Below are 25,074 nucleotides of genomic sequence, written 5' to 3' on the forward strand. Positions count from 1 at the left end.
TGCTGGCATAGAAATCTACGTACGTAAATGAGATTCTCAGAAGCTTTGATGGTATTTTTCTGTCTATTCGCTAGCCATTTTCTGTATTCTCCCACCTTCTTCAGCAAATGCCATGGCGCTTTTACCCAAAACATCTTTCTGTGTGAAATATTCTCTCCAATGCTGAGGATATGCACTTTTTATATCATTGATAAGGCCATCTCCACCGCGGCACGCAATTTGTAGCGTGTCAGCCATAGAATGTCGAGTGGCTCGCATTGAAGGAGGAATTGCAGTCCGCGATAAAGCCTTGCGAATCTTCTCAGCTAGCTCGTGCTCTTCTGGGTCGGTCGGATTCCGTAGATCATGGACACGGCACAGATCTATTAGAAGGTAATTTTCGGCTTTGTTGTCAGGAAAGGTCGGCGGGAATGGCTCTAGAGGAAGGCATTTTATTGTGGCGAGTGGTAACAACTGTGATGCGCCCAGTCGAACTACTATCTCCAAAAGGGACATGGAGGACTGTCCGTAAAATATCTGCTCAACTTCATAGACGTGATCATTGCGTAGCAGCGTACCGGCAAGGTCATTCTCTTTTGCGATGAGGGCCTTTCTGACCGGTGTATCTAACTGAAGCGATGGTGCTTCTTCATTCTCATGTCGGTTGTTCTCTTCGCATCTGTCTTCGTAGCTCTCAACCATGGAATTGTGGGTAGCTGGCTCGAAGGCTATCTCAGCTTCAAGAAGACATGCGACTTCGTCATAAAGCTCCAAGTGACTGGTTGAGGCAGGGTGATCCGTATGTGTCTTGATAATACTGCTCTTCGAGTTGATATGCATGTTGAAGGAATGGTATGCGGCTTCATAGATGTCCACGATAGCGCTTTGATCAGTAAGCGCACACCAAATATAATCCAAAAACCGAGATGCATATCCTGCTAATGGGTAAGGTTGATTTACAACTCGTGGACTGATGTGATAGGTAATGCAGCCCTTCGCAATGTCGTGATGGGACTGTTTGGGGTTGAGCTGATAATACCGTGAGACGTGTTCGGGGAGACTATCGGAGCAAAGGAACTCTTTGACTGAAAAGAGAGCGAACCAGATTATTCGGCGTTTTCTTTGTAAGTTGTATCTCGTGCTGGGATCCTCGGAGTATTCACTTCTCGTTATAAGTAGACCGGGGCATAGCGCCTTGAGGCCCAGCACATTTGAGAACCGGAATTCAGGGTGAACCCGCGGCGAGCCCTCTGTGTTTGTTGCAAGGGCGTCGTTGAGCTCTTCCAGAGAGACGGGATGCTGCGAAAAAGAGATCCAGCGAAAGGCCTTTACCGCATACCCGCGATATGCGTGGTGGATGTTCTCCAGCATTCGCACATAGGTCGCGTCAAGGTCTTTGGGGAGTGATTTCAGGCATTGGATGATAATCTGAGCGCTGAGGCAGCTCCAAAGCTCCTTCAACTGGCAGTCGACCCAGTGAAACATGCCAGCGGCCTTTCGAGAGAGCTGGAGGGTTACCGCGCCTTGCATGTTAGGGCTCCACTGCTGCCACCAGGCGTCAATGCTCATCTGGCCCCTCACATGGATTTCGATATCGACATCATTGCACTCGTTTGGATCTCCACGACAGATGGAAAGGTTCTCCGCAAGCTGTCTTGTAGGACTTTCTCTGGCCTACTTGTTGCGAGAAGATGGAGCTTCATGTCACCCCAGGATCGAATTTCTGACAGAGTATGCAACAGCAGATCGGTATCGGGGCACTCGTCCAACGCGTCGATGATAACATAGACGGCGTGCAGAGAGTGGGCTTGAGCCACCGCTTTGAAACATTCCAGCAACTCCTCGATGGACGCTGCTCACTTCCTCGTTGTAAGCGCAAAGCTGGGAGATCAGAGATCGGATCATGGCCTCGGTTGAACGATCTTTGGCATATTGAAAATCAAAGAACCAGATGAGAACCGGTCGGCGTTCAATAGCGGCTTGGGGAAGACAGAACATGGCAGTCGCGACCGTTGCAGCTGACACAGTGAGTTGTCTGGGTAAACTAAGAGGTAGATCCTGTGTTTACCAAAGATAGTTGGCATCCAGCAGCTTCAAGTATGGCTTAGATATATGAAGCCAAGATCTAATACAATGACAACAGGTAAGCTGGTGCGAAAGGGCATATTATGCGGAGAAATCCTAATATATTAGCTGATGTCGGAGCGAAGTGCTTCACGCGATGATAAATTATTTGAGGCTCTCGACCTAGTCCTATCTGCGATCAGATCTATCCACAATTATTCTTTTTCCTCAGCGGTATTATAGCAACATAAATAGAGAAAACTATGATTGGGTCGAATGTTGGGGTGGTGCCAGCACTGCGTGCGCCGGATTGTGAGGTTAGGGCTAGATTGAAAGGTTTAGGGTTAACTATGGCCTTGGGAATCGCCCATCCCTGCAAGAATTAAAAGCAATTCTCTTCTACCTTTGCTCGTGTCAGTAGTTTGAGTGATCTTCAAGACTAGAATCTTTCTAGATACTGAAGCTGTTGCAGGCTTGTGTGATTTGGTATCCTTGATGCACCGGACCGGGTCACCGAGATATATCTCCAGACAGACGGAGCACTTCGAACGACGATGAGCTGACATTCTTTATTGAGTGCCATGTGTCTCAAGCGCAACAGATACGCAGTAGAGGATCTGGGATCGACTGGAACGAACCGAGCAAAGAACTACGCCCTTCTCCCTCTACCTGAGCGTCACGCGACGCTCAATGCATAACGAGCTGAATATCTCGAGCCGGTCGATGTTAATCAAAGCGGTAGCCACGTCATCGGACAAACGTGGCCTTGCCTGACACGCACAACACCCCAGTCTTCAGCTTCAATGTACTTGGAAAGCACCAACCGGTTCCTAGGACCCCTGTCGGAATCAGCCAGTAGCTGCTTGATCCAGCGGTTCCGAATCGTGAAGAGTGGGACAGGTCCGATGGAGTGCAGTCAAATCGGCATGATCAATTCTCTAATGTTGTATATATCAAACGCGCTGCTCCCACAGGATCATACATCTATGTGAAATCAACCCTTGTCACTTGGTCATATGCTCGTGATCCAAATGAAGTCTACCCTTTCCAATAGCCCATCCTGTGAGTGTGAGAAGTACTGCGCAATCTGCAATCAGTTTCATCGCCATTGCTCATTCCACGAAAAGCAAAGGCACTGGTTCGGCAGATTCAGGAAATTCACTTGGGGTGAGCTCTTGGATTCCGCCAGAACATGCTACTGCTGTGATATCCTTCTGCGGGGCAGTCAGCTTTGTCTCTTGAACGCAAAATTGGAGGCAGTTGATATTACCTACGCAAGATTGTTTTTTAAGAGTCCAGGGATACCAGACACGGCTGAAGAACAGGGGATGGACGTGAGAATCTCCTTTAGGTTTCCGTTCACGTTGTTAAATGTTGAGATCTTTGTTGCAGCATACGATCACGAGTTTGCTCTGAAGTTTCCTGTGTTAACGAGGATCTCACCACGGAGCGATTCTGAGTTGGCTCTTCGTACCATCCAGCGGTGGCTTGAGGCGTGTATTCAGGGCCATGCTGAGAGGCCTCATCTCTGTGGCACTGCGAAGATTCCTACTCTGCCAACCAGGATTGTGGATGTTGGGTTCGAAGATGGAATGGTAAAGCTGGTGGTGCCACAGGGGGAAGCACCAGGGCAATATGCCTGCCTAAGTCACTGCTGGGGACGAAAACAGATTATTACAACAACAACGGCAAACATTGTGGAACACATGAAGAGTATCCCATGGGAGAGGCTATCTCAGACATTCAAAGACGCAATCACACTGGTCAGAAAGCTTGGGATACAGTATATCTGGATAGATTCACTGTGTATTATCCAGGACGATGAGAGGGACTGGCAAATCGAGTCATCCAAGATGTCATCCATCTACCGCAACTGCCACTTTACGGTTGCAGCGACGCACGCCAGGGACGGTGAAGGGGGATTGTTTCACTCTACCCCAGATTTCGAGGTCAGTGGTGAAGCTCCGGATGGCCAAAGCTATAAACTGTACTTCCGCGAAGCAATGGACCACCATATCGAGGTTGTTCATGGTGGGGGTGACTTGGACTGGGGACAGAATAATTTCCCCCTTCTCTCCCGCGCTTGGGTCTATCAGGAACGTATGCTCTCGACGCGCGTGATCCATTTCGGCAGGCTGGGGATGTTCTTCGAATGTCGATCGGGCATCTGGTGCGAATGCAGTCGCATTGCCGACGATTTCCAATCAGGCTCTACATCTAGAGCAGTGGTCAAAAACGAATTCGCTGCAATACTGGATTCTTCCAATCAGAGCGATATGTCAGGCCAGTACAGTTGCGCAACATTGTGGCGAACCGTCGTCTCGAGCTACTCGGTTCTTCGGCTGACAAGAACTAGCGATCGCTTACCGGCCATTGGGGGTCTGGCGAAAGTTATGGGCGCTCAAAGAAAAGCCAGATACTTGGCTGGGCTGTGGGAGGATTCACTGAATGACGATCTCATCTACACCATCTTCAACCCTTTGCCCAAGCCGTATTCTCGCGACGCTCCGACCTGGTCCTGGGCAAGTGTGAACTCTGACACCGCATACCTGAGCGAGCTTGAAGCCCCTGCTCTCGATAGCCCCAATAGGTTGTGCCCACGCTTACCCTACACACATTTCAGCAAGGTGGAGCAATGTGAGGTGCTCCCTGCGGCAGTCGACGAATTCGGGCAACTATCCCACGGCTTTCTCACCATTTCGGGCCTGGTCGCCGAAGGACACTTTGGAGTGAGAATGGAGGCCAACATCTTTAGTGGTAAAAAGGAAGCAAACTACTATGCTATGTTCGCGCATCTTCGCCAGGCCATCTATCCAGACTATCTACCAGAGGATATCAAATCAGGAACCCCAGTTCTGTGTCTGAGGATGAGCACTATCCAGCATGGAACCGATGAGTTTCTGATATCACTGGTCCTCAAGGAGTCAACCACCTTTCCTGGTTACTTTGAGCGAATTGGGTCTATGAGGATACAGTCTCATCCGCCGCCAGTGGACCCCGTGGGGGGAATCTATGAGGAGGCATCTCTGCGAACTGTTACCATTTTTTGAGTTTCTATGGCTTTCTTGCAAACCTCTCCGCTTCATTAGTTGAATAATACAGTATTTACCGTACGTACATGGAGTGTTGGATTTAACGTGGTATATTGTCTCTCTACCAGTCAGCGCCAGCATGCATCTAGCTGCTCGCCTGGAGAACCTATACGTTTATCACGCGCGTAAACACGTCCGCTCTTGTGATTTGAAGGGGTATAATACTTTCTCTGCGCTGGTTGAGTTCCTGCAGCCATGGCACTGCTAGGTTTTTACGTCGGGCGCCGAGATTCAAATGCGAGAACCGACCCTGAGACTGAATATCCTAACTGCGCACTCTCCATGCCCATAATCCTAGCTATTATCCTCGCTCACGCCGGTATCGTGCTATTAGCTTCTTCAGTCTTGTTGTTGTACTGTGGCGACAATCTCTTCACCGGCCAGTGATGATCCTGATTATGATATTGTAAGACTCAGCCTGACGTCAATGCCTTCGTTTCTAAATTAGTATGAATTGCAAATTAATATAATTACGGTTTAGCTTCAGCCTGTAAGCTTGCTGGACCCTGCGCCTGTGGTCTGCAGGTGCCCAAAGCCTTGTCTTACCCCGGTTTACCCGCCAACCCCAGCTCACGTCAGCTTACCTCAAGGGTCCAGTCTCAGCTTGTATTGTCTAATCTTTTTTTTCCTAACTGATAGATGAACTCGATTGTCTAACTGTAGAATGAAGCCTATTAGTATCTGGTACGATGGAGTATAGGAGCAGGACGCGGCCTCTACCTTATTGCTGCCTCTGATTTATCTGGCCGTGGTATCTCTGCACTGTATTGGACATGCTCAACTAGATAGTTCGAACTCTGTATGTAAGACAGGGCCGTGCAAAGATCAGATCGGGAAGCATCCAGCGCGGTTCAGGGCTGGCGCGGCAGGTATGTAATCCGACTGGTGAACTGTGTACTGTTTCTTGATTTTAAGGCTGCCAAGTACTCACAATATTAAAGCTGAAGAAGGCTGAAGAATAGTTATCCAATGATGAGACTTTTCGTCCAAGCTCCGTGTCTAATACAGACCATGGGCAGACCATGAAGTGCGAGGAAGACTCTATACACAATAAGAAAGTCACACGAAATGCGATGCAAGGACGTATATTCATCCGACTCAGTAAGTTATATAAGAGACCCGTACTCTCTGTTGGAATGGATCATCTCAGAAGCATCCCCCACTTCAGAACCACCAGATCTCCTTTCCAACCCAAATCCAAGCACTCAATCACCATGCGTTTCTTCACCACTGTCCTCCCCCTCGCCCTCATTGCAGGAGCAAATGCCATCAAACGTAAGTACTATTCACATCTTCTTGCTCCAAGCCCATCATACACCAATACTAACACTATATCTTAGTCGAGGCCTTCAGGGAAACCGAAGCAGGCTTCGAGGTGCTCGCAGACCAGTGCAGCGATGACTACTGGACCTGCATCACCAGCTGTCCGCTGCTCGCACCCGGCCCCTTCTGCGCAACCTGGCCTCTGACCTGCGCCATTATTTACTGCTAAGCATGCCAAATTGAACTCTGGGCGCTGCTGGTAAGTTATACTTTACATTTCAAATAATAATATTCTCAAGTTAGACGAACTAACTGGATAGTAGCCCCCTTCCAGGGCTTCTTTGACAAGCTGAAGCTACGCCTTGGTTGGTATAAGAAGGATATTTGCATGCGGACCTTTGCTTGCGACAGTCTTTCTATCATATTTATTATGATTATCCCTCACGCTCGTTATTGTTATTGTTATTGGTTGTTGTTGTTTGAATCTGGATCTCTCCTAGTCCACATTGCAGTGCGTATAGGATACCACTCTCTGCTACTCTGAGGGGTCACGGTTTACCTGTCAATTGGATTAGTCCTATGGCTGCAATGCTTGGCTTTTCCCATGTATCTTCAATCAATCTCTGGGGATTTTAGTGGATTCGGCACAGCACAATGACACTGAAAACAACAACTTCCGCGTGAATCGAATTTTTGGAATTACGCCGCGAAACCAGGGTCAATTGGTCCCAAAATTCATCAAGTTTCTCGTGACGGCTCGCCAAATCGATTGGTACCAGTTGGGACCGGTATTCTATCGAAATGGCGCCGCCGTCAAAAGTGTGGCCGAACCTGGCCAGCCGGCGCGAAAACTCTGCACCACCCCAAGAACGCGTTTTGAACGCCCATCATGATGCAGCGGTCCTCCTGGAGTTCCTGGAGACCCATAAGGATGTTAAGGTCCCCAGCTCATTTGTCGAGTTCACCCGAATCATGAAAGACCTCTCGAAGGACCTCCTGCAGAACCCTCTCGGTCAGGAGTGGCGGCAGGTTATTAAGGACCTTCAGGGAGCCATTGTTAACATCCAAACCAACCTAAAAGCGATTCGCACTGCTAATCCTATAACCTCTACCGCTAGCCATACGGCCAGGATCCGTACCTACGCGGAGATGACGAGGAAGGCACCTCCTCCGTCACACCACGTGTCCTCTCACGGCTCCGGCAGCTCCCTGGGAGCATCGCCCGTTGAACTGCAACAGGATCGCGAGGTCATTGTGAAACTAGGTGACAAGGAGGGCGTGAATTGCTTCAGACGGTACGCCAACATCCAGATCGTACAATAAGCCGAACGGGCCCGCGTGAACGCCGCAAAGGCCATCCCCTCCCCCCCGCTGGCCAATGCCAGGATTATGGCAGCAAGGCAGCTAAAATCAGGCGATTTAAGCTTGGCATACCGGACCGCGGCGGAGGCGGAGGCCGCCCGCAGGAACCCTTAATGGGTCGATCGCCTCCATAAAGGCGCCATGGTCCGCCGGCCAACATGGGGCATCGTCATTGACAGCGTGCCCATGAAAGTGGCCAACCTCCCGGAGGGCGAGTGTTAGTTGGCCAAATAGCTAGCTACGCAAAACGAGAGCTGGGAGGCCCAGCCAGAGGAGATCCACCACATTGCCTATCTCACGCGGGCACCGCTTGGCAAGAAGGAGACCTCGATTGTTGTACAGTTCACCCGCCCCCAGCCCGCCAATCGGGCGCTCGACACCGGGGCAGTCCTGGACGCCAGTATGTATCAAACCAGGTTCTACGACCGAACCGCTCGCATTCGGCAATGCTATAACTGTCAGAAATATGGCCACATAGGAAGCATCTGCTCCAACGCTACTGTCTGCGCATACTGCGCGGAGAAACATGAGACTTGGTGTTGCTCCAACAAGCAAGGCGACTCCCGCAAGTGCGCCAACTGCGGAGGACCTCACGCTGCATGGTCCCGAACCTGCAGCCACTACCATGGTGAGATAGCGCGGGTCCAGGAGGCAGCTACCACTCGGGACCGTTATCATCGGGTGCCGGCCTACCTGGAGACTGCCAGCTCTCAGGGATCCAACGCCTCCTCCTTGGGTCTTGAGACCCCGGAATAATCGGCCACGGAGGTCCCTTCTAGCACCGGGATGGAGATTGATACCAACGTCCCATCTAGCACGGATCAAGACTCCCAGCCACCCCCGGAGACCACTAATTCTAGCAGCCGTGGCCGCCGAGCCACCCGAAGCTCTACCGGCAGGTCTCGAGGTACCGGGGCGGCCGAACCCCAGGCGGGAACCCCCGAGAGCGAACCTTCCCCAAGGTACCCAGCAAAGGGGGAGGGATCGGAGGGCTTAGAGGGACTAGACGGCCCAGAGGGCTTAGGGGAATAGCAAGGAAGCAATAGTAAGAACACTCCAGGCCTGCCAATGGGAGAATTTAATATGGAAGTACCAGGGCCAAGGCGGATTCGAATCTTTGAGGATACACTGAAAGAGGGGCCAAGGCAGGCTTGCTCTGGCGGAGCAAGGGGCAGCTCTAGGAGGACTAGATCCTCCAGGATCTCTGTCCCAAGCACACAGAGGGAGAAAGTTAGCAGGATTGTTGCATCTTATAGTTAGAAGAAGCAGAGGCGGAGGGAGACAGAGGAGGATGATGAGCTTGCAGAAGCCATTGGACCAACAGGTTTAACAGGATCCCAAGCCACAAAGGCAACAGTGCTAAGGGAAAAGGACACCAACACTAACTGGCAATACACTAACCTTGATGAAAAGCGGAGAGTGATATTGTTAACAGCAGACGAGCCATTCCTCTTTCTTGACATACCCAGACAGGCCAAGCAACCTCAAGTCCCCAAGCGACGATCCCTAAGGACGGCTGCTAATGAATAACAAGCCTTTACAGATACTTCAATACAACACGAATTGGTTAAAGGATATAGTAATGGCAGACTTTCTACGCAAGAAGGGGGTGCAAGAGGCGGACATTATAGCTATACAGGAGCCATGGCGGAATGGTTACAGGAATACCACCCATCACCTGGTAGAGTAAATGTACTTTCTCATAATCCCGACGGCCCCCAAGGACTGCGAACCGCGGAGTACGGAATGGGATGTGAATAGGGCTAGGGTCTGCATGTTTGTCTTGAAGCGGCTACAGCAGGGGTCCTGGACCCATATCCCACACTCCAGGGATCTGCAGGAGTTGCAAGTGCAGTGCAAGAAAAGGGATGGGTCAAGCCAGTTGCTGCGGATCCTGAATATATATAACCAAGCAGACACGCCAGTCATGGGGTGCCTAGATGCGGTGCTCAAGCGAGAAGACGCCCAGCTGGTCCTAGGCGACTTTAACCTTCACCACCCAGTCTGGGGCGGAGATCACGCCAAAACAGACCCGGCAGCAGATCCCCTGCTCGATATCACGGAAGCCAAGGGGCTGGAACAGTGGCTACCCCGGGGGATGATCACGAGGGACTCGGGTGGTCACCGAACAACGATCGACTTGGTGTTTGGCAGCTGGGAACTGAAGAACCAGTTGGTGGCCTGCCAGGTGGCTATGGAGGCCCATGCAGACTCGGATCACCTGCCTATCTAAACATTAATCGACGTGACAACAACAACACAAGAGATAAGAAAGAGAAGAAACTGGAAAGCCATGGATGTGGCTCGGTTCCAGGGCTCTGTGGGCGAAAATTTAGGGATGCTAGCTAGCTGGAAGTCTTTAGAAAGGGACTGCTCTGCTGCAGAGGTCGACAACGCGGTAGATTACCTGGTCCGCGTGGTTTAGCAGGCGGTGGAGGAATCGACACCATGGGCCAAGCCTAGCGTCTGGGCCAACCCTAGCCTAACACCCGAATGTGTAGTGGCCATCAAAGACGCCAGACGGGCCCGGCGGGCGTACACAAGGACCCACGGGAAGGAGGAATGGGAGGCATACAAGGAGGCGAGGAATTGGAAGGGGAGGATAATTAACAAAGCCCTAAGGAAGTATCACCGGGAGCAAGTCCAGGAAGTCACGGAGCAGGGCCCGCGGGAGCTCTTCAGGATTAGTAACTGGGCACGGAAAGAGACCTCTAATAGGGTTATCCCGGCCCTACAGCGCCCTGGAGGCGGCCCGGAGGCAAGAATGATAGAAGAGAAAGCTGAACTGCTTAAGGAGTCCCTATTCCCAGTACCCCCGCTAGCTGACCTGGCAGATATCGAAGGCCGCCGCGGCCCCGAACTGATCAAATTCCCACCAATTAGCAAGAAAGAGGTCATCGAGGCCATCAAGCGAACGCCAGCCTCGAAGGCCCCCGGGCCGGACGAACTGCCAAACCTAGTATGGCATTAATTGGTGGACGTGCCAGGATTCCCATAAATCCTCCAGGGAATCTTTGAAGTGTTGGTATGAACTGGCCACAAGGCCTAATACTTTTAAACATTAACCACCGTGGTCCTCCGGAAAGGGGGGCCACGGGACTACCGAATACCCAAGAGCTATTGACCCATGGCGCTTTTGAATACCCTGGGGAAGATACTAGAATTGATTATTGCCACCCGGCTGTCATGGGCCCTGGAGGAGCACGGCTTGCTCCCTAAGACCCATATGGGAGGCAGGAAGCTAATATTGGTGGACCACGCGATGCAGATGGTAATTGACAGGATTAGGAAGGCATGGGGAAGAGGGGACAAGGTAATAATGTTGCTAATGGATATTAGCGGGGCGTACGATAATGTCGCCCACCAACGGTTACTTCATGACCTACGGGTCCTGCGGCTGGAATGGGCAGTCCCCTAGACGGCCTCATTCCTTGCCAACAGAAGCACGCAGCTCTCGATAATGGGGTCTATCCTGCCCCGTTTCTTAACACCCACTGGGATCCCGCAAGGCTCACCTATATCACCAATCCTCTTTCTAATTTACAACACCCCATTGATCAAAGCATGCGCGGGAAGACACCAGGGTGCTGATGTTACCCCATTTGGCTGGGTAGATGATACCTGCGTTATTATCTTGTTAGAGAGCTATGCCACGAATACAAGGGGTCTTGAATAGATATTGGTAAAGGCAGATATATGGGCCAAACAACACGCGTCGAAATTCGCACCAGAGAAGTTTGAGCTGATCCACTTTACCAACCCCAACGCCCCTCCTGATTCGGAATATGAAACAGACGAGGAACCAGAGGACATTTGGACCCCGCCACGGCCTAGCAGAGGCAACGACACGCTGCCAGTCCGGTACCCATCTGGAACCATTATACAGCCTACCAGCAAAGCCAAATACCTAGGGATATGGCTTGACAAGACGCTAAGCTTCAGGGAACACCGGGCCAAGGTCATGGCCAAGGCCAATGGATCTCTGGAAGCGTTAAAGTCCATCACGGGATCCACCTGGGGAACCTCCCTGAGAGCGATGAGAATGGTATATCAAGCGGTGGTCATACCACAGCTGCTCTGGGGTGTCTCCGCGTGGTACTCGCCAAAAACCATGGCCAATAAGGAGATCAAGGCAGTGGTTAATGGATTGGCAAGGATACAAAAGCGGGCAGCGATCATGATCTCTGGAGCATTCAAATCCATGGCCATGGCAGTGCTAGATGTGGAACTCTTCCTGCTACCCATGAAGCTACAAATACAACAAGTTGTTGAAGAAACGGCGGTAAGAGTTAGAACTGGCCCAATGTGGGCATGCCCGGTCCTCAAGCAAAGGTCCGCGGAGGAGATAAGGCTGGGCGGCCCAACCCTACTAGAAGCGATGGCGCGGGGACGAGGCGCGGTTCTGGCACCAGGGATGAACGGGGAGTAATGGGAGACCAGGGAAGCCTTTGTAACAGCTCCCTGGGAACCCCTGATCCCTATCTGCATCCCAGAGGGCCCGAAGAAGGCGATAGAGCGCCACCGACAGCGTTGCCAAGGAATCCCAGTATCCCCGAGGCACAGGGTGCTCTACACTGATGGAAGCGGGTACCAGGGGATGGTGGGGGCCGCCGCGGTAGGGACCAGACCTCCCCAAAGGATTCGCCGATACCTGGGGACAGAGAGCCAGGCCACGGTATACGCGGCTGAACTGGCAGGAATTAGCATGGCTTTGGGGGTTGTCTGGCGCTTCTTGCCCCCGGAGGTCCCGGAAGCTCCAGGAAGAAGCGTCACGATATTCTCTAACTCTCAGGCGGGAATTCGAGCAGTTGGGAACCCAGGGCGGCCGTCAGGACAGTACCTCCTCCGGGAGATCTATAAGCGGGCAAGAATGCTGGGGGATACACGGATCGAGATCCAATGGATCCCCGCTTATGTTGGCTTACGGGGCAACGAGGAGGTTAATCAGGAGGCAAAGCTGGCGGCCTTAAAGGGCTTAAATTGACATTAAGACAGGGCTGCGGAGACAGGCCCTACCCATAGAGCCGCAGAGGACCGGCCAATCATACGCCTCGCGGTGGCAGCGAAGCGAGCAATACGGGGACGGATTAAGGATTTGTGGGAGAAGCAATGGCGGCAGGTTAAGACTGGCCTGCCAACCAAACGCCTGGTTAAGCGCCCCAACAAGGCCCTGCTTAAGCTTTATGACAACCTCCCGAAGCCCTACAGCTTGATCATCATCCAGCTGCGCTTGAACCGCTTGGCGTTGAACCACTTCCTATTCAAGATTAGGAAACACCTAGATGGCAGGTGTTCCTGCTGGGGAGAATTGATCCAGACCCCACAGCATGTTTTAATGGCTTGCGAGTGCTGGGCAGAGGAGCGGAGAGAGATAAAGGCTAAGATAGCTGCCTGTACGGATCTAAACCCATCCCGGGCAAGCTATGAGGACATTATATCAGATCCAAAGGCAGTCCGATACGTGGCAGAGTTCATGCTTAAGACAGGGCTGTTGGGTTAGTTTAGATATATTTAACTGGATCCAGAGGAAGAGAAGGACCCCCGGGAGGGTGAGCCCTGGAGATCTTTAGAGGGTAACGCCGCCAGGTAGGGAACGCTGGGGGGCCAGCGGAACCTACACCTACCAGCCAGCAATGATCACTAAACGACAAGCTATACTTGGACTATAATGGCCCGTCAGGGCAATGGAGCAGGTGTTGAAGACGATTACCAAGGGGTATCATGAAAGTGATTGGTAGAGTTAGCTAATGGCCATGAAGACAGTGATAACGAATATGGTGCACGCAAGCGGAAGCAGGAGGACGAATCAACGTTACTATAAGGGATGGAGAAGGGGTAGTTGTGTATTGTCTTTACCTTTCTTATATACGGGTCTGATCTACGGCGTTGACGGCTTCATGTTCCTGCTTCCACAGGAAGCCCTGCATAGCTAGATCACATGTAAAGCTAGATCAGGTATGAACTTGAATTGAATTGAATTGAAAATTGAAACAATGACACTGAGTATACTTTGAAAGCCTAGACCGTAAATCTAGGAATTTTAGAATACTGTTTATTATTAGCGAGTGTCAGGAAGACAGTGCAAATAGGTGCTGTCCTAATCTCAGAATGTAGTCAGGAGATTGAGGCGTCTGCCCTATTGATATTCATGGTATCAATTCCTGCGGTGGCAACATGGAATCTCCCCCCCAATCCTACAATCCATTCTATGTTGATACCTACGAAACAATGTTTCTGTCAGAGCGCTAAGTCTGCTTTAGAGAATGACACAAGTTCAATAGATTATGTAGAGGAATATATAGAGACGTTGAGAACCAAACCCTGATTCTCCTATGCTCAAGGAAGATACCATCCAGCCATCCCCCTTAATTCTCGCCCGCGAGATTGAACCCTCTCCCTTAACACGCAAATAGTTTCTCAGGAGAAATCAAGATCTACAAACAGTTAGTGCTACTCCATGATACCATGACACCAAACAAGGAAAACTCACAACAAAGCCAACGTCAAATCCCCATGGATCTTCGCCTTAAGCTCAATCTCGATATCAAGATTCAAAACCAGTCGCAGCTTCAGGCCATTATCGTCTTTCTTCTCCGTCTGCACCGTCTCTGTCTCCTGCACGCTTTCTCCGTCGGGTCCTTGAACGGACTTTGTGGTTGTGGTTCGTGCGACTTGGAAGGTTTGTGGGACGAGGTCTGTGGTCTGTTCTGAGAGTCTTCGACGTGACTTCTTGGTGCTTGATGATGATGATAATGAGGAAGAGGAGAGGTGGCGCTGTGTGATAGGCTTAGGCCGGCTGTGTGAGACTGAAAACTCGGCGTCGGAGCTGGACATGTCGCTGTCGGTGGTGTAGGTTTTTTTCTCGGTGACTGTGGTCATGTTGATTGGAATGAAAAGGTAGCTTGTGTTTGTCTTGGTATGTTTAGGGAACGAAGGAGTTCTTCAGAGCCAGCCGCAGGATACTATATAGACGAGGCACTGGGGTCGCCAACCCGCAAAACGCATTTACTTCGGGGAACCACCGGGGCACCGGGCGAACGGTCTCAGGCAGGAGGCTATGACGACGATGACAATGCTTCGGAGGCAGCCGCTGCGATCGATCTCGATCTCCAGTAATTGACCGAAGTCTGGTTGGTACTATGTCATTGTATATTCTGGTGCATGGTAGAACTTCGGCCGAGCCAGTGGTAACCGGGCAGCCGTTTCCGACTACACCCGCCGGCCGATGGGTGGCAATCTTGATTATTTAGAAGTATATAACTAGTATCGTAGCAGCTGGTGGGTGGCTCGTCATTCTTTTACCAAGACATTCATACAAACTACTTGACACTCGATTCTTATTATCCTTTCAACCATACCACACCACAATGTCAAACGGTACACCACAAAGCAATCCAAAAGAGAAACACACCAAGGAAGACCTTTCAAAGACCAAGGCCTCCAGCAAGACACCACGCAAGCACACCAAGAAGGAGGCTCCTTCGGAAGAGCCTACACCACCACAGCCGCCAAGCCCTCCCACTCCTGTCGAATCTGAGTCAGAAGAAGAGGTAGAACCAATCCAGGAAGACGGTGATAACCAAGATGTTGAAGGAGATTCCTCAGACAATGATGACTCCGCACGAAACCCAAAGACCAAGCCCTCCAACAAGACAACACGCAAGCACACCAAGAAGGAAGCACCTCCAGAGGAACCTGCATCTCAGTCGAGTCCGCCCACTCCTGTCGATTTCGAGCCAGAAGATCCGGTTCACAAAGACGATGACTACCAAGATGCTGGAGAAGATGAATCGGCAGGGATACTCAGTGATGAGGAGGAGGAGGACTTTCAATCACCGCCTGATACCGACCAGGAGTCTCCAGAGCCAGAGCCAGAGCCTGAGCCAGAGCCAGAGCCTGAGCCAGAACCTGAACCTAAGCCTCAACCCCAGCGCGCCCGCACCAAGCCCAAGCGAGCGTGCCGACAACGAACAACCACTCTTGAGCATGATCCTGATGGTGACGGCGATGGAGCAGCTATCCAGCAAATCACGCAACTCGAAAACCCGGGAAAGACAGCCACGCAGGTCGGAGAGATAGCAGAGACCGTCGACGACAAGACAGTCGACACACTCGGGAACACTGCCACCCAGGCGTTGTCACACCCACAAGGCAAGCAGAAAGACGAGCAGCTGAGGCTCCGGCTCGAACTTAACCTGGATATTGAGATCCAGCTAAAAGCGAAGATTCATGGTGATCTGACGTTGCAGCTCTTGTAAGTATCCTAACCCTAACTCTTTTCCGACGGAAGTGGACTTTGGCTGACTGAATTGAAATAGGAAATAACGAGATCACTCTAGCTACAAATATGTAGATATCAGACAAAATAATTCCTGTATAATACTGTTAGCTATAGAAGCACCCCTAATGATTTGCATGTATGTTGGTGCTAAGTAGCACGCACGTAGCCTAAATACTACGGAGCGGATGCTTAATCAATCACTTCAACAATTGCCCATGGCCAGCCGGCTTTTATTGGTGTATGCCCGCCCGATAGCCACTCAGGCGGGAAGGTTGTGGTTGAGATGCTGAAGGTTTGGTTTCAATCAGGACGAGAGTCGTTCTACATAAGCCCAGAGCTGTCTTGTAGATACGATGAGAGGGAGTGGAGACTTGGCTATCGTTCTCGCCGAAGAGATGCAGAAGGAAAGGGAGATACTGGAAGGCTTTGGCCTTGATCAGACCTGGAATTCCTGAGATCGACTGGATATCGCTGGGTTGGATTGGTAAGTCGGGGATGCGTGGCGAGGCATCATGGTCCAGTTCCGCCTTTCTATGTAGGTCTACATGCTGGATAGAGTCACTAGTAGGAAGCTTTACATGGGCTCGATACAATAAAACCGCACATTTCCTGGTAGTCATATGAAATTCAGAAATCTCAGTGACTACATGGAGAGTATGAAATCACAGAGTAAAAGGCATTTTAACTATCTCTCTGTACTATCCCAACTCAATTTCCCCTCTCACCACCAGCGGTATCTCGCAAACCTGTTCACTCACTCAGATTGTAATGACAGAAAATTGATACCTGGTTCCTCCGGTGGACTCTTTCGTGCCAACACTGCAAGAAATGAACGGCCTCAATGAGGATCAATAAGCAGAAAACCCATGCGGTAGTTGAACAAGGCCTCCAGCTCTCTACTCATACATCCTCTTGCTAGCTTTGAGCCCTATGGAGGGGACAAAGCTGCCTCACGGCCCCAGCCATTTAGCCACTGCTCGTGGATTCTGTTCATAGTGTCCTGTAAATGCCCTCGTAAGCACACAAAAGTTTGAGACAGATCGGTAGAGGGAGAAGATTGGAGAAACCACTTACTGTATGTGCCGAGAACTTGGGATGCATCATCTTCGTGAACCAATGGCGGTAACCATGCCAGGCTCTAGGAGGTCTGTCAAGGGACGGTCCATATGCAGATCCAGCGTTCGCAGCACCTCGCATATTGCGCCATCGTCAGTGTCTAGCTCGGTACCTGGTGCGGGTCAGCCCGTGTAGTCGACAGGGTAGATATCATCCCAATAGATATCATCATCTGGGTCGTCAACCGCAAGTCTCGCCCCGTCGGGGCCCGGATTTTTCATGGGTGAGTAGAACCGAGCGTCTTCCCTCCAGTCGCCCGCTTCCTCATAAGAAACGGTGCCCTTCGAATCCCTTGTCAATGTCGTAGAAGCGGATGTACTTCCTGCTTGCTTTGAACTGCTCATTGACCAGATTGACTATGGTGTTGATCGAACGATTGATCTGGTCAACCAACAGATTCATCTCTCGCCGAAGTTTGTGCGTTAACCAAGGCGCACCAAGCGGGCTTAATGAGGTTCGGTTGCAGCAACCTGTATGATCATTGAAGAATTTTGCGTAGCCAGTCACAATCAAGGTAAAGCCGGGGGTTGTGGCAGTGTTGAGGATATTCTCATAAACTTGCCTAAGCTGGCCAGGGAATGGAGATACTTGTCCTTGCCTCTCCTCCAGCAGAACCCAGGCACGCCCTTGGTTGAAGACCATTGTCGAGTGGGACAGTGATGAAATGTTTCTCCCAGGCTGACTATAGCATCGAACCAAATGCCAGCCGTCTTCTTATACCCGCTATCATTTGGGTGAGTACCGTCCGGGATTTCGTCTAGGGTTATCCATCTTGTGTGGAAGTCCGCGAAGATGACCTTTCGCCCCTCGCCAGCCAACTCGTCCACAATTTTGGCATACTCAAAGTTCAAAAACTCAGTGCAGGCACCCACGTCCCTTTGAGGCAGCAGCCCAGAGAGAATGACAGTGACCTCGGGGATATTGTCAAAGATATCAATCACCATCGCCTTCATCTGCTGTTTGCCAGAGGCATATGCGTTGCTGTTTTCCCTGACACAGTTATTCGTACCGGCATTGATCAAAACGAGGTTTGGTTTCACGCGGTACTGAGCCTTAACCATATCATAGACTCGTTTGATTGTGAAGCCCCCATGGCCTTCATTGTCATCGTCGTTGAAATTCGTTCCGTCCCGCTTTGAACCCACCATGTCAACCTCAGCTTGCGCATACCGTAAGGCATCGCGAAGGTGTTTGCGGTAGCCATTTCGGTGCGAGGACCCTTCGCCATTCGTGATGGATGCGCCGGGAGGTAGAATTCGAAGGCTGTGGCCTTCAAGCATGTTCCTCTTTGTCAAGGTCAGGTTGGCGAAGATATCAGGGGCGTTATCAAATATGAGTGGAGGCTTTGGATATGCCAGAGCTATAGGGTAATTTTCAGCCGTGTCAGCACACGCAAATGGGAATACTGGAAGGAAGGGAAAATATTGCTCATACCATGTTGCATCAGAAGTCCGAGGGCACATGCCTTCAGCCAGAGTTGCATCTTCGATTCCGATGAGCCTCGAGGCAGGGAGTGTTGACTGTATCAATGTCAAGGAAGATGAAGGAAAACAACTGTGTTTGGACTCCAAATTGTTGAGTCTTTCTCACTCTCTTTATAGTTTTCTGATACTCAATATCGACTGAGTCCTCATCACAGTTCTACAATCACCGATATCCTTTTCTAGGCCCCAGATTGCTAACCGCCGGATGAGCCATTTTCATGGTCAGGCCGTAGATTAACACAGTCACTCTTCTCCTCATCTCAGCCGTGGACATGTGGCTTTGTGCGAATGGGATGACATGGCACAGAGCCGATGTTGGTCTCGAAGGGAGCCACACATTCGGGTAATAGCTCTGACCTCGACTGCCCCCCTCATTGTTGGCAGGTGAGGCCACTGCATTTTCTTCTTTAGAATGTCGGAGTCACTTTTCATTTCCAGAGCAGTGCTAAAAGTTCATCCGGAGCATGGATACCATGTTCTAGATGACTCGAAAACACTGTACCCCAATCTGAACCATTGGACATGTCAGACATAGCGCGTAGAAAATACCTCGTCGCGAGGGGGTAGAGCTAATGGGACGCCTCTAATTGACCTTGTGCATGCATCCTCATGTCAAAGCAGTCTATTCCTCCCGACTTTGGTGACTTGGATGCAACCATCGCCTGCATTTACTGTAATTGTCATTTGGGCACGCTGTTGAGATAATCCCTGATGAGCTGGTTAGTATAGTGTCCCTTGGAAAAACCAACAGCAAAGGCTGCCACTTGCCTCCGAACAGGCGTGGTAGTCTCAATTCAGTTCTCTCCTCCGTGATTCTGGACTTTTGGATAGATATTGGCGCCGAATCCATTGTAAAGGTCATCCGGACACGCCGTATAAGTTGTCACGCATGTATTAACTAGCGATCTACTAGCAGGGAAGGATTATAACTTACCAACAGCTGGGATCGCAGCTCATCCTTGTACACGAATCACACCTCTTGACGTGGTTCCGTCGTCAATGATGTTGGTTCAGGTAGAACCGAATACGGCGCCTATTTGGCCACATTGGATATCTGGGCGCGCGATACGTAGAGGGCTACTTTCAGCGGTTGACTCAGTATTCAGAAGGACCATGGACCAACCAACATTTGATCTTGTAACTCGCTAGGTGCCCGGCGGGGTCGTAGCTTGTTTTGGTGCGGATTTAGCACAGAGTAGTGTAGATGCTATCAGGCATGCACCTGTCAAGCGCACCGATATCTTAGGGTGCTCGGCCATTGTGAGCGTGACTTGTACCACACCGTCTGTTGGCTATCAATATCCTCATAGAGAGTGGCAAGCACCAATGCTATTCAACCTGCTAAATTGTAGGCAAAAGCCTGGGGATAATCTGAGTAAGTAGAAGTAGAAGAGAAAGGGCGGAGGCACCGGGCGTTCTGGTCTATCCCAAAAAGGCAGGAGCTCCCGTTATGGATCGATCCATCGGCGTACTGCTGGAGGCATTCTGAGTTGCTTTTCATACATGCAGGCGGGATACGCAGTCGGTGCATGTCACGGCGGTCTTTCAGCATGCAAGGGACATGGGTGTAACCGCAAGGCCAAGCTGTGATAACAGCTGTTTTTGGGTGGACTATAGCCCTCTATAGGCACTTGCCAGGGTAGGCAGCCTGCATTTGCACCATGCAGGCTGAATGTCCGCAGAACAAGGGATGGTGGAAGAGCTTCATGTGTTGCCATACTGGCTGTAGCCAACACAAAGATTGGTATGGTCTAGATCTTGGCTCAATAGGCTCAATAACAGCGAACTGCGCCGCAATCAAGACGGCACGGGCTAGCGCGAGTCGACTCCTATCAGAGTCAATATCTACACCACGTTTTAATTTAAACTACAGGGGTCCACCGTTCTCTCGAGCTCCTTGGACTATATGTACAGCCAATCCGCATTTGTCTTTCTGGAATCTGTTGTAATGGCGGTGCCTACCCGAAGCCCAAGTCCGACCCTTGTGATAACCCTGAGTCTAGTTCAGGCTGACAGGTCAGGCAGTAATATATTTGTCTCGCTCGTGCGGGGCCTCCTTCATCCTCCGCTCCAACATCTCCTCTTCGCTCCAACATCTCTTCGCTCTTTTGCTAATGGACTTTCCCTCACAAGACTTCTGTGCCTCTCAGGTACTATCACCCCTTGCCACCATCATCCATCTGTAAGTGTTTTCTCTGCCGTTGCTTGTTACTTACTAAGCCCTCGTATAGCCTCGTCGCCCTTCTCGTCGCCGCCTCCTACCTTCCTCAACTGATCGAAATCGCCACTCAAAAGCACACGGAGAACATCTCCGGATGGTACATTATCCTCCTCACAACAAGCGCAAGCGCACATCTCGCCGTCCGGGTGAAGAGCGTGTATGGCAGCATGACTTGGGAATGCATTCTCGACGGCGAGCTCCGCGGCTACGACGCCTTCTCCGTTTTAGTCATCTACCTCCAGGCGTTCATCCACTGGGCTGCAGCTATTGTCCTGTTAGCCGTTTACGTGTCGTTCCGGACACCTCCAGCTGCAGTCTCATTTACTGCTTCTTCTTCTTCTCCTTCGAACCCCGTCATTCTCGCAATTGTTCTCACCCACGCAGCCATCGTCCTCCCCTCCGCCATCTACATCATAAAGCGATATGTCCCAATGCTCAGCTCAGAGGACGACTATGATCTCATCGTCCATTTCGGCCTCAGCTCAATGTACGGCATCTTCCTCCGCGTCACGGGCGTGCTGACTTCGCTGGCGGCGTTTATTCCGCAAATTCACCTCATGCTCTCTCCTGCTCGATCCCGCGATGGGAACAGTAATCCAGGATTGGTATTGGGGAGTGGTAGCTTGCTGAGCCTGGGCCTTCAGGTCATAGCATTCACGACGCTGGCTGTCGCGCAGGGGTCGGTGATTAGTCCGCTAGGCGAGGACTGGCGAGCGGAAATCCGCAAGGCCCAGTGGTGGCACCAGTTTCTTGCTTACAGTGGGTTGGGGGCCGGGTGGTTGGCGCTGGCGTTTTCTCAGTTGGTGGTTTTGGGTGTTGCGGTGGGAGTGGGTGGGAGTTCTTTTGGTTTTGGAGGTTCGAAGATAAGGCTGGAGTGAGGTGATGGTCTTGAGGGATGTACTACATACATCTCTTTTGCATGGGCTTGAATATATATGAAATGTAGGACTGGGTATCGGCCTTGGAAGTTGATGATTCGGGTGCATAACTGTTTTTGATGTGCTCCGATGCGGAATCTAGTACACTGTATGATCATACACCTTGGTGTCTCTTCGCCTTGCCCTGTGTAGGAAGGCCGGCGTATCTGGATGAGGATGTCAGGGCCTAGAGGATATCTCAGACAACCTTACATTATATTATTTCCTTTACAAGCATCGAGCGGTTAACCTATTCTTCATTGCTTGATACGTCTTGAAAAAGACTTGGGAGAAAGGCCATGAGCTTCCTACATTCCCTGATGGGCAAGCTGGGGGGTCTGTTTTAAAGATGGAATCATGGGTTCTTGGTATTGAGTCAAGCCGTAGTCTTCTCATTCTTAGTAGATATCAGACTGGAGTTGTTTCTGCATGAGAAGTAGTGTGAGAGGTACGGTTAGCTTATCCTTGGCTTTCGAAATGCCCCCTAAGAAGGTATGACTTGCATGTATGTTAGTGTTGGATAGCACTCCACCAGCTAACTTACTCCGGGGTCCGATTGAAGATCCCAATACCAAATCAAGCCTCCAAATCGACGATCCTTTTGCAGAGAATCTTGTTACATAATCCAGCTACTTTTTATCAAAAATCGAATTGAATCAACGGCTTTTGCTCCGTCACCAACCATGGACCTTTTCAACAGACTGCCTGCTGAGCTCATTGCGCAGATCCTCCTCTATACCGCCGATTTCTCCGCTGTAGAGAACATCCTTTCTGCCTCTTGCCATGTCAATGCCGTCTTCCAGGCTGATCTTACCATTATACGCAACCTGATCCTATTCGATTCCATCACAAGTCTGCCAGAGATCCAGAAAATGTGCTATAATATCAGCCTCATCCAGACACATTCTATCCAATTCCCATTTTTCGCAAACTACCAACAGACATTCGAGAAAATGCCACCGGTCGAGTATACACCAGAGCTCTCAACCTCTCTCCTCCATTTAGCCGCACGAACTCAACGGCTTGCCTGTACCTGCCTCAGATTAATCCAGCAGACCTTCATCTCAGCCCTAAGTGGAGTTCCAGCTGGCGATCTCCAACCCTCCCGTCGGCAGCAGATCGCCCGCGAGCCCTTTTCATTCACAGAGGAACGCCGTGTACATACCTCCCTCTGGCACCTGCAGCACTACTCCTGTCTCCGGGAAGCAGCAACACAGCGCTGGGGCTGGGACGAGGCATCACTGAATGGCTTAGATGTATATAGTAAATGGAATGACACCGACTACTATCAATCCGAACAGATCTGGACCACCGCTGCCTTGCTTACGGATCTAGATTTGAATCCCCCTTTGCGTCCAATATACGGGCACTACCCATTCCAATCGCAGGAACGATTCCTCGCGCAGGATCCCGAGGGCGAGGAGTCCTCGCGCGCAGCGTGGACATTCCCCAATGAGACGCCGCTGCCCCTCTTCGAGTTCACGTCTTTCGACCTGTCCACTCACACCGGCACAACCAGCTCCTCGGAGTCGGAGTCGGAGTCAGAGTCTAAAACATGGACTCCAGCGCCCCCTCCACCAGAGACCGAAGCAACCAGAGCCTGGCACCTTAACGCGGCGTGGCGGTCATGGTTACCTAGGCAAGTGGCCATCTTCCGGCGGGCAAGCGGGTCTGCTAGTAATGATCGCCCAGTAGCCAGCAATTCCTTCCTGGCGTTTAAGCAATGGCGACGCTTGGGAGTCCCCATCTGGGATGAGTGGCGCATGTACCGTATCGGTCTGTATGAGGGGCCGCCCCGGAGGGCTGGCGAGGTGATACCGACCCCGGACGGGAGTTGCCTGCCTGTGCTGCCTGATGACCCGGAGGAAAGGGCAAAAATTCCAAGGGTGGATTATCTGTCGAGCTGGCTGGCTCTTATCGGGGAGGAGTTGCCGTATAAGCGCACGCGGGGGATGATTGGGGGGAGGTGGGTCGAGGTTGTGCCCTGATTGATCACTGGTTTCTACCTACTTTTCAAATGTAAATAGATGGCAGATGATTTTTCGATCAGGAACGTCTACTTGCTCTAGATATTCAGACAGTGGAGTTTGTCAAGAAGAAGATTATAGCTTGACTCGGTACCAGAGGGAATCAGAATTCTAACAAGCTCTTACGGCCTCGTGCTATCAGCTATTAGGATAGAGCTTGGGGCCAGATAAAATAGAACTAAGCGATCGCTTACCTATAGGTACTACCGTAATATTGGGAAAGGCATATCGACTGCAGGCGAAGAACTCTTGAGCCTCCACAATCATGCAGGTGGTCACTTCCAGAACTATACCCCCTTGATCACGGCTACCACCATGGTCTGATCATAGTAAAAGACCTAATAACAGCTTTGTCATTTCTTAAAAACTCCCTCAAACCAAGGCCATTTCTGTGATCCATAATCCTGGATATCCTTGCTGAACCTATTCCTTACAACAACAAATATGAATTGTATCACCCTCACTACAGGTATCATAAACATTATGCTAATAATTGTTAATAAAGCCCATGCAGCATCTACTGCAGATGTCCCTATTGCTTTACTATCCCTTCATTACCTATAGGGTTTCTTCAGGATTTGATATGACCTCTACTTCATTCATTGAACCTTTGCTTATTCGAGATTGTGATACTAGTATAGACTACTACTAGTCTTTCTTAGATTCATCGCTTCCTACATAATAGACATACAGCACGCGCCAGCTGCACTATTATTATTGCTAACTTAGGGGCTGGTCTAAATGCCGGAATGGCAGTCTCTATCACATTTCCTCTCCAAGCATCGACCAAGCAACCTTCCCACTCTTCATTCCTTGATATGTCTTGAAATTGAGGAGAAGAGCCACTACCTAAGCTTTCTACTGCTACCTCTCCAGATGGCTCTGGTAATCTGTGAGATCCGTGTTAGGAGGAAGTCATGGGGTTCTAAGATTTTTAGACCCTTCACCAACTACTTTACTACGCACGACGACTCCGGTCGGTATCAAGACTACCGCGGGAGAGCTGAACAGACTTGGTCCAATCTTCTGGTGTTTCTTAGAAACTATTTCTGGAGATCGCTAAGAACGCCAGTGACACTGGGAGTCTGCAGGAGGCAGGCAGGATGAATAATGGAGAAGTTGTCGAGGGTACAGTAGTCTATACTTAGATCAACTAGAGAAAGCTGCTAGGTTATTATACGTCCGAGATAGATGATGTATTCTGTAGGATTTTTGGTGCACATCGACATCGCAAATAACACGCTTTAGTAACAACTAGCTGAATCTGC

The 25,074-nt window shown here is 50.6% G+C and overlaps 9 protein-coding genes across 9 annotated transcripts; 6 read left to right on the forward strand and 3 right to left on the reverse strand.

The window, feature by feature from the left end:
* Positions 1–63: 63 nt before the first annotated feature.
* Positions 64–1,548, reverse strand: BDW74DRAFT_181758 (uncharacterized protein; the record flags this gene model as incomplete). Its single annotated transcript, XM_073730089.1, has 1 exon — positions 64–1,548. One exon carries the CDS (start codon positions 1,546–1,548, stop codon positions 64–66), a length of 1,485 nt encoding a protein of 494 aa, XP_073580197.1.
* Positions 1,549–3,896: 2,348 nt separating this feature from the next.
* BDW74DRAFT_181759 (uncharacterized protein) lies at positions 3,897–5,093 on the forward strand (the record flags this gene model as incomplete). Its single annotated transcript, XM_073730090.1, has 1 exon — positions 3,897–5,093. The coding sequence occupies one exon, from the start codon at positions 3,897–3,899 to the stop codon at positions 5,091–5,093; it is 1,197 nt and encodes a 398-aa protein (XP_073580198.1).
* Positions 5,094–6,349: 1,256 nt separating this feature from the next.
* BDW74DRAFT_181760 (uncharacterized protein) lies at positions 6,350–6,627 on the forward strand (the record flags this gene model as incomplete). The annotated part of the gene is made up of 2 exons (XM_073730091.1): positions 6,350–6,410; positions 6,476–6,627. The coding sequence occupies 2 exons, from the start codon at positions 6,350–6,352 to the stop codon at positions 6,625–6,627; spliced, it is 213 nt and encodes a 70-aa protein (XP_073580199.1).
* Positions 6,628–7,199: 572 nt separating this feature from the next.
* BDW74DRAFT_181761 (uncharacterized protein) lies at positions 7,200–7,721 on the forward strand (the record flags this gene model as incomplete). Its single annotated transcript, XM_073730092.1, has 1 exon — positions 7,200–7,721. One exon carries the CDS (start codon positions 7,200–7,202, stop codon positions 7,719–7,721), a length of 522 nt encoding a protein of 173 aa, XP_073580200.1.
* A 6,525-nt stretch (positions 7,722–14,246) lies between these two features.
* On the reverse strand, positions 14,247–14,639 carry BDW74DRAFT_181764 (uncharacterized protein; the record flags this gene model as incomplete). Its single annotated transcript, XM_073730093.1, has 1 exon — positions 14,247–14,639. The coding sequence occupies one exon, from the start codon at positions 14,637–14,639 to the stop codon at positions 14,247–14,249; it is 393 nt and encodes a 130-aa protein (XP_073580201.1).
* Positions 14,640–15,127: 488 nt separating this feature from the next.
* BDW74DRAFT_181765 (uncharacterized protein) lies at positions 15,128–16,018 on the forward strand (the record flags this gene model as incomplete). The annotated part of the gene is made up of 1 exon (XM_073730094.1): positions 15,128–16,018. One exon carries the CDS (start codon positions 15,128–15,130, stop codon positions 16,016–16,018), a length of 891 nt encoding a protein of 296 aa, XP_073580202.1.
* Positions 16,019–16,937: 919 nt separating this feature from the next.
* BDW74DRAFT_170177 (SGNH hydrolase-type esterase domain-containing protein) lies at positions 16,938–18,640 on the reverse strand (the record flags this gene model as incomplete). The annotated part of the gene is made up of 3 exons (XM_073727122.1): positions 16,938–16,940; positions 17,841–18,443; positions 18,548–18,640. 3 exons carry the CDS (start codon positions 18,638–18,640, stop codon positions 16,938–16,940), a joined length of 699 nt encoding a protein of 232 aa, XP_073580203.1.
* A 2,115-nt stretch (positions 18,641–20,755) lies between these two features.
* On the forward strand, positions 20,756–21,740 carry BDW74DRAFT_181767 (uncharacterized protein; the record flags this gene model as incomplete). The annotated part of the gene is made up of 2 exons (XM_073730095.1): positions 20,756–20,823; positions 20,873–21,740. The coding sequence occupies 2 exons, from the start codon at positions 20,756–20,758 to the stop codon at positions 21,738–21,740; spliced, it is 936 nt and encodes a 311-aa protein (XP_073580204.1).
* Positions 21,741–22,462: 722 nt separating this feature from the next.
* On the forward strand, positions 22,463–23,767 carry BDW74DRAFT_181768 (uncharacterized protein; the record flags this gene model as incomplete). The annotated part of the gene is made up of 1 exon (XM_073730096.1): positions 22,463–23,767. The coding sequence occupies one exon, from the start codon at positions 22,463–22,465 to the stop codon at positions 23,765–23,767; it is 1,305 nt and encodes a 434-aa protein (XP_073580205.1).
* Positions 23,768–25,074: the final 1,307 nt, after the last annotated feature.

The sequence above is a fragment of the Aspergillus multicolor genome (genome assembly GCF_047715735.1).
Source record: "Aspergillus multicolor strain CBS 133.54 unplaced genomic scaffold BDW74scaffold_30, whole genome shotgun sequence".
In the NCBI taxonomy this organism is placed as follows: Eukaryota; Fungi; Ascomycota; class Eurotiomycetes; order Eurotiales; family Aspergillaceae; genus Aspergillus; species Aspergillus multicolor.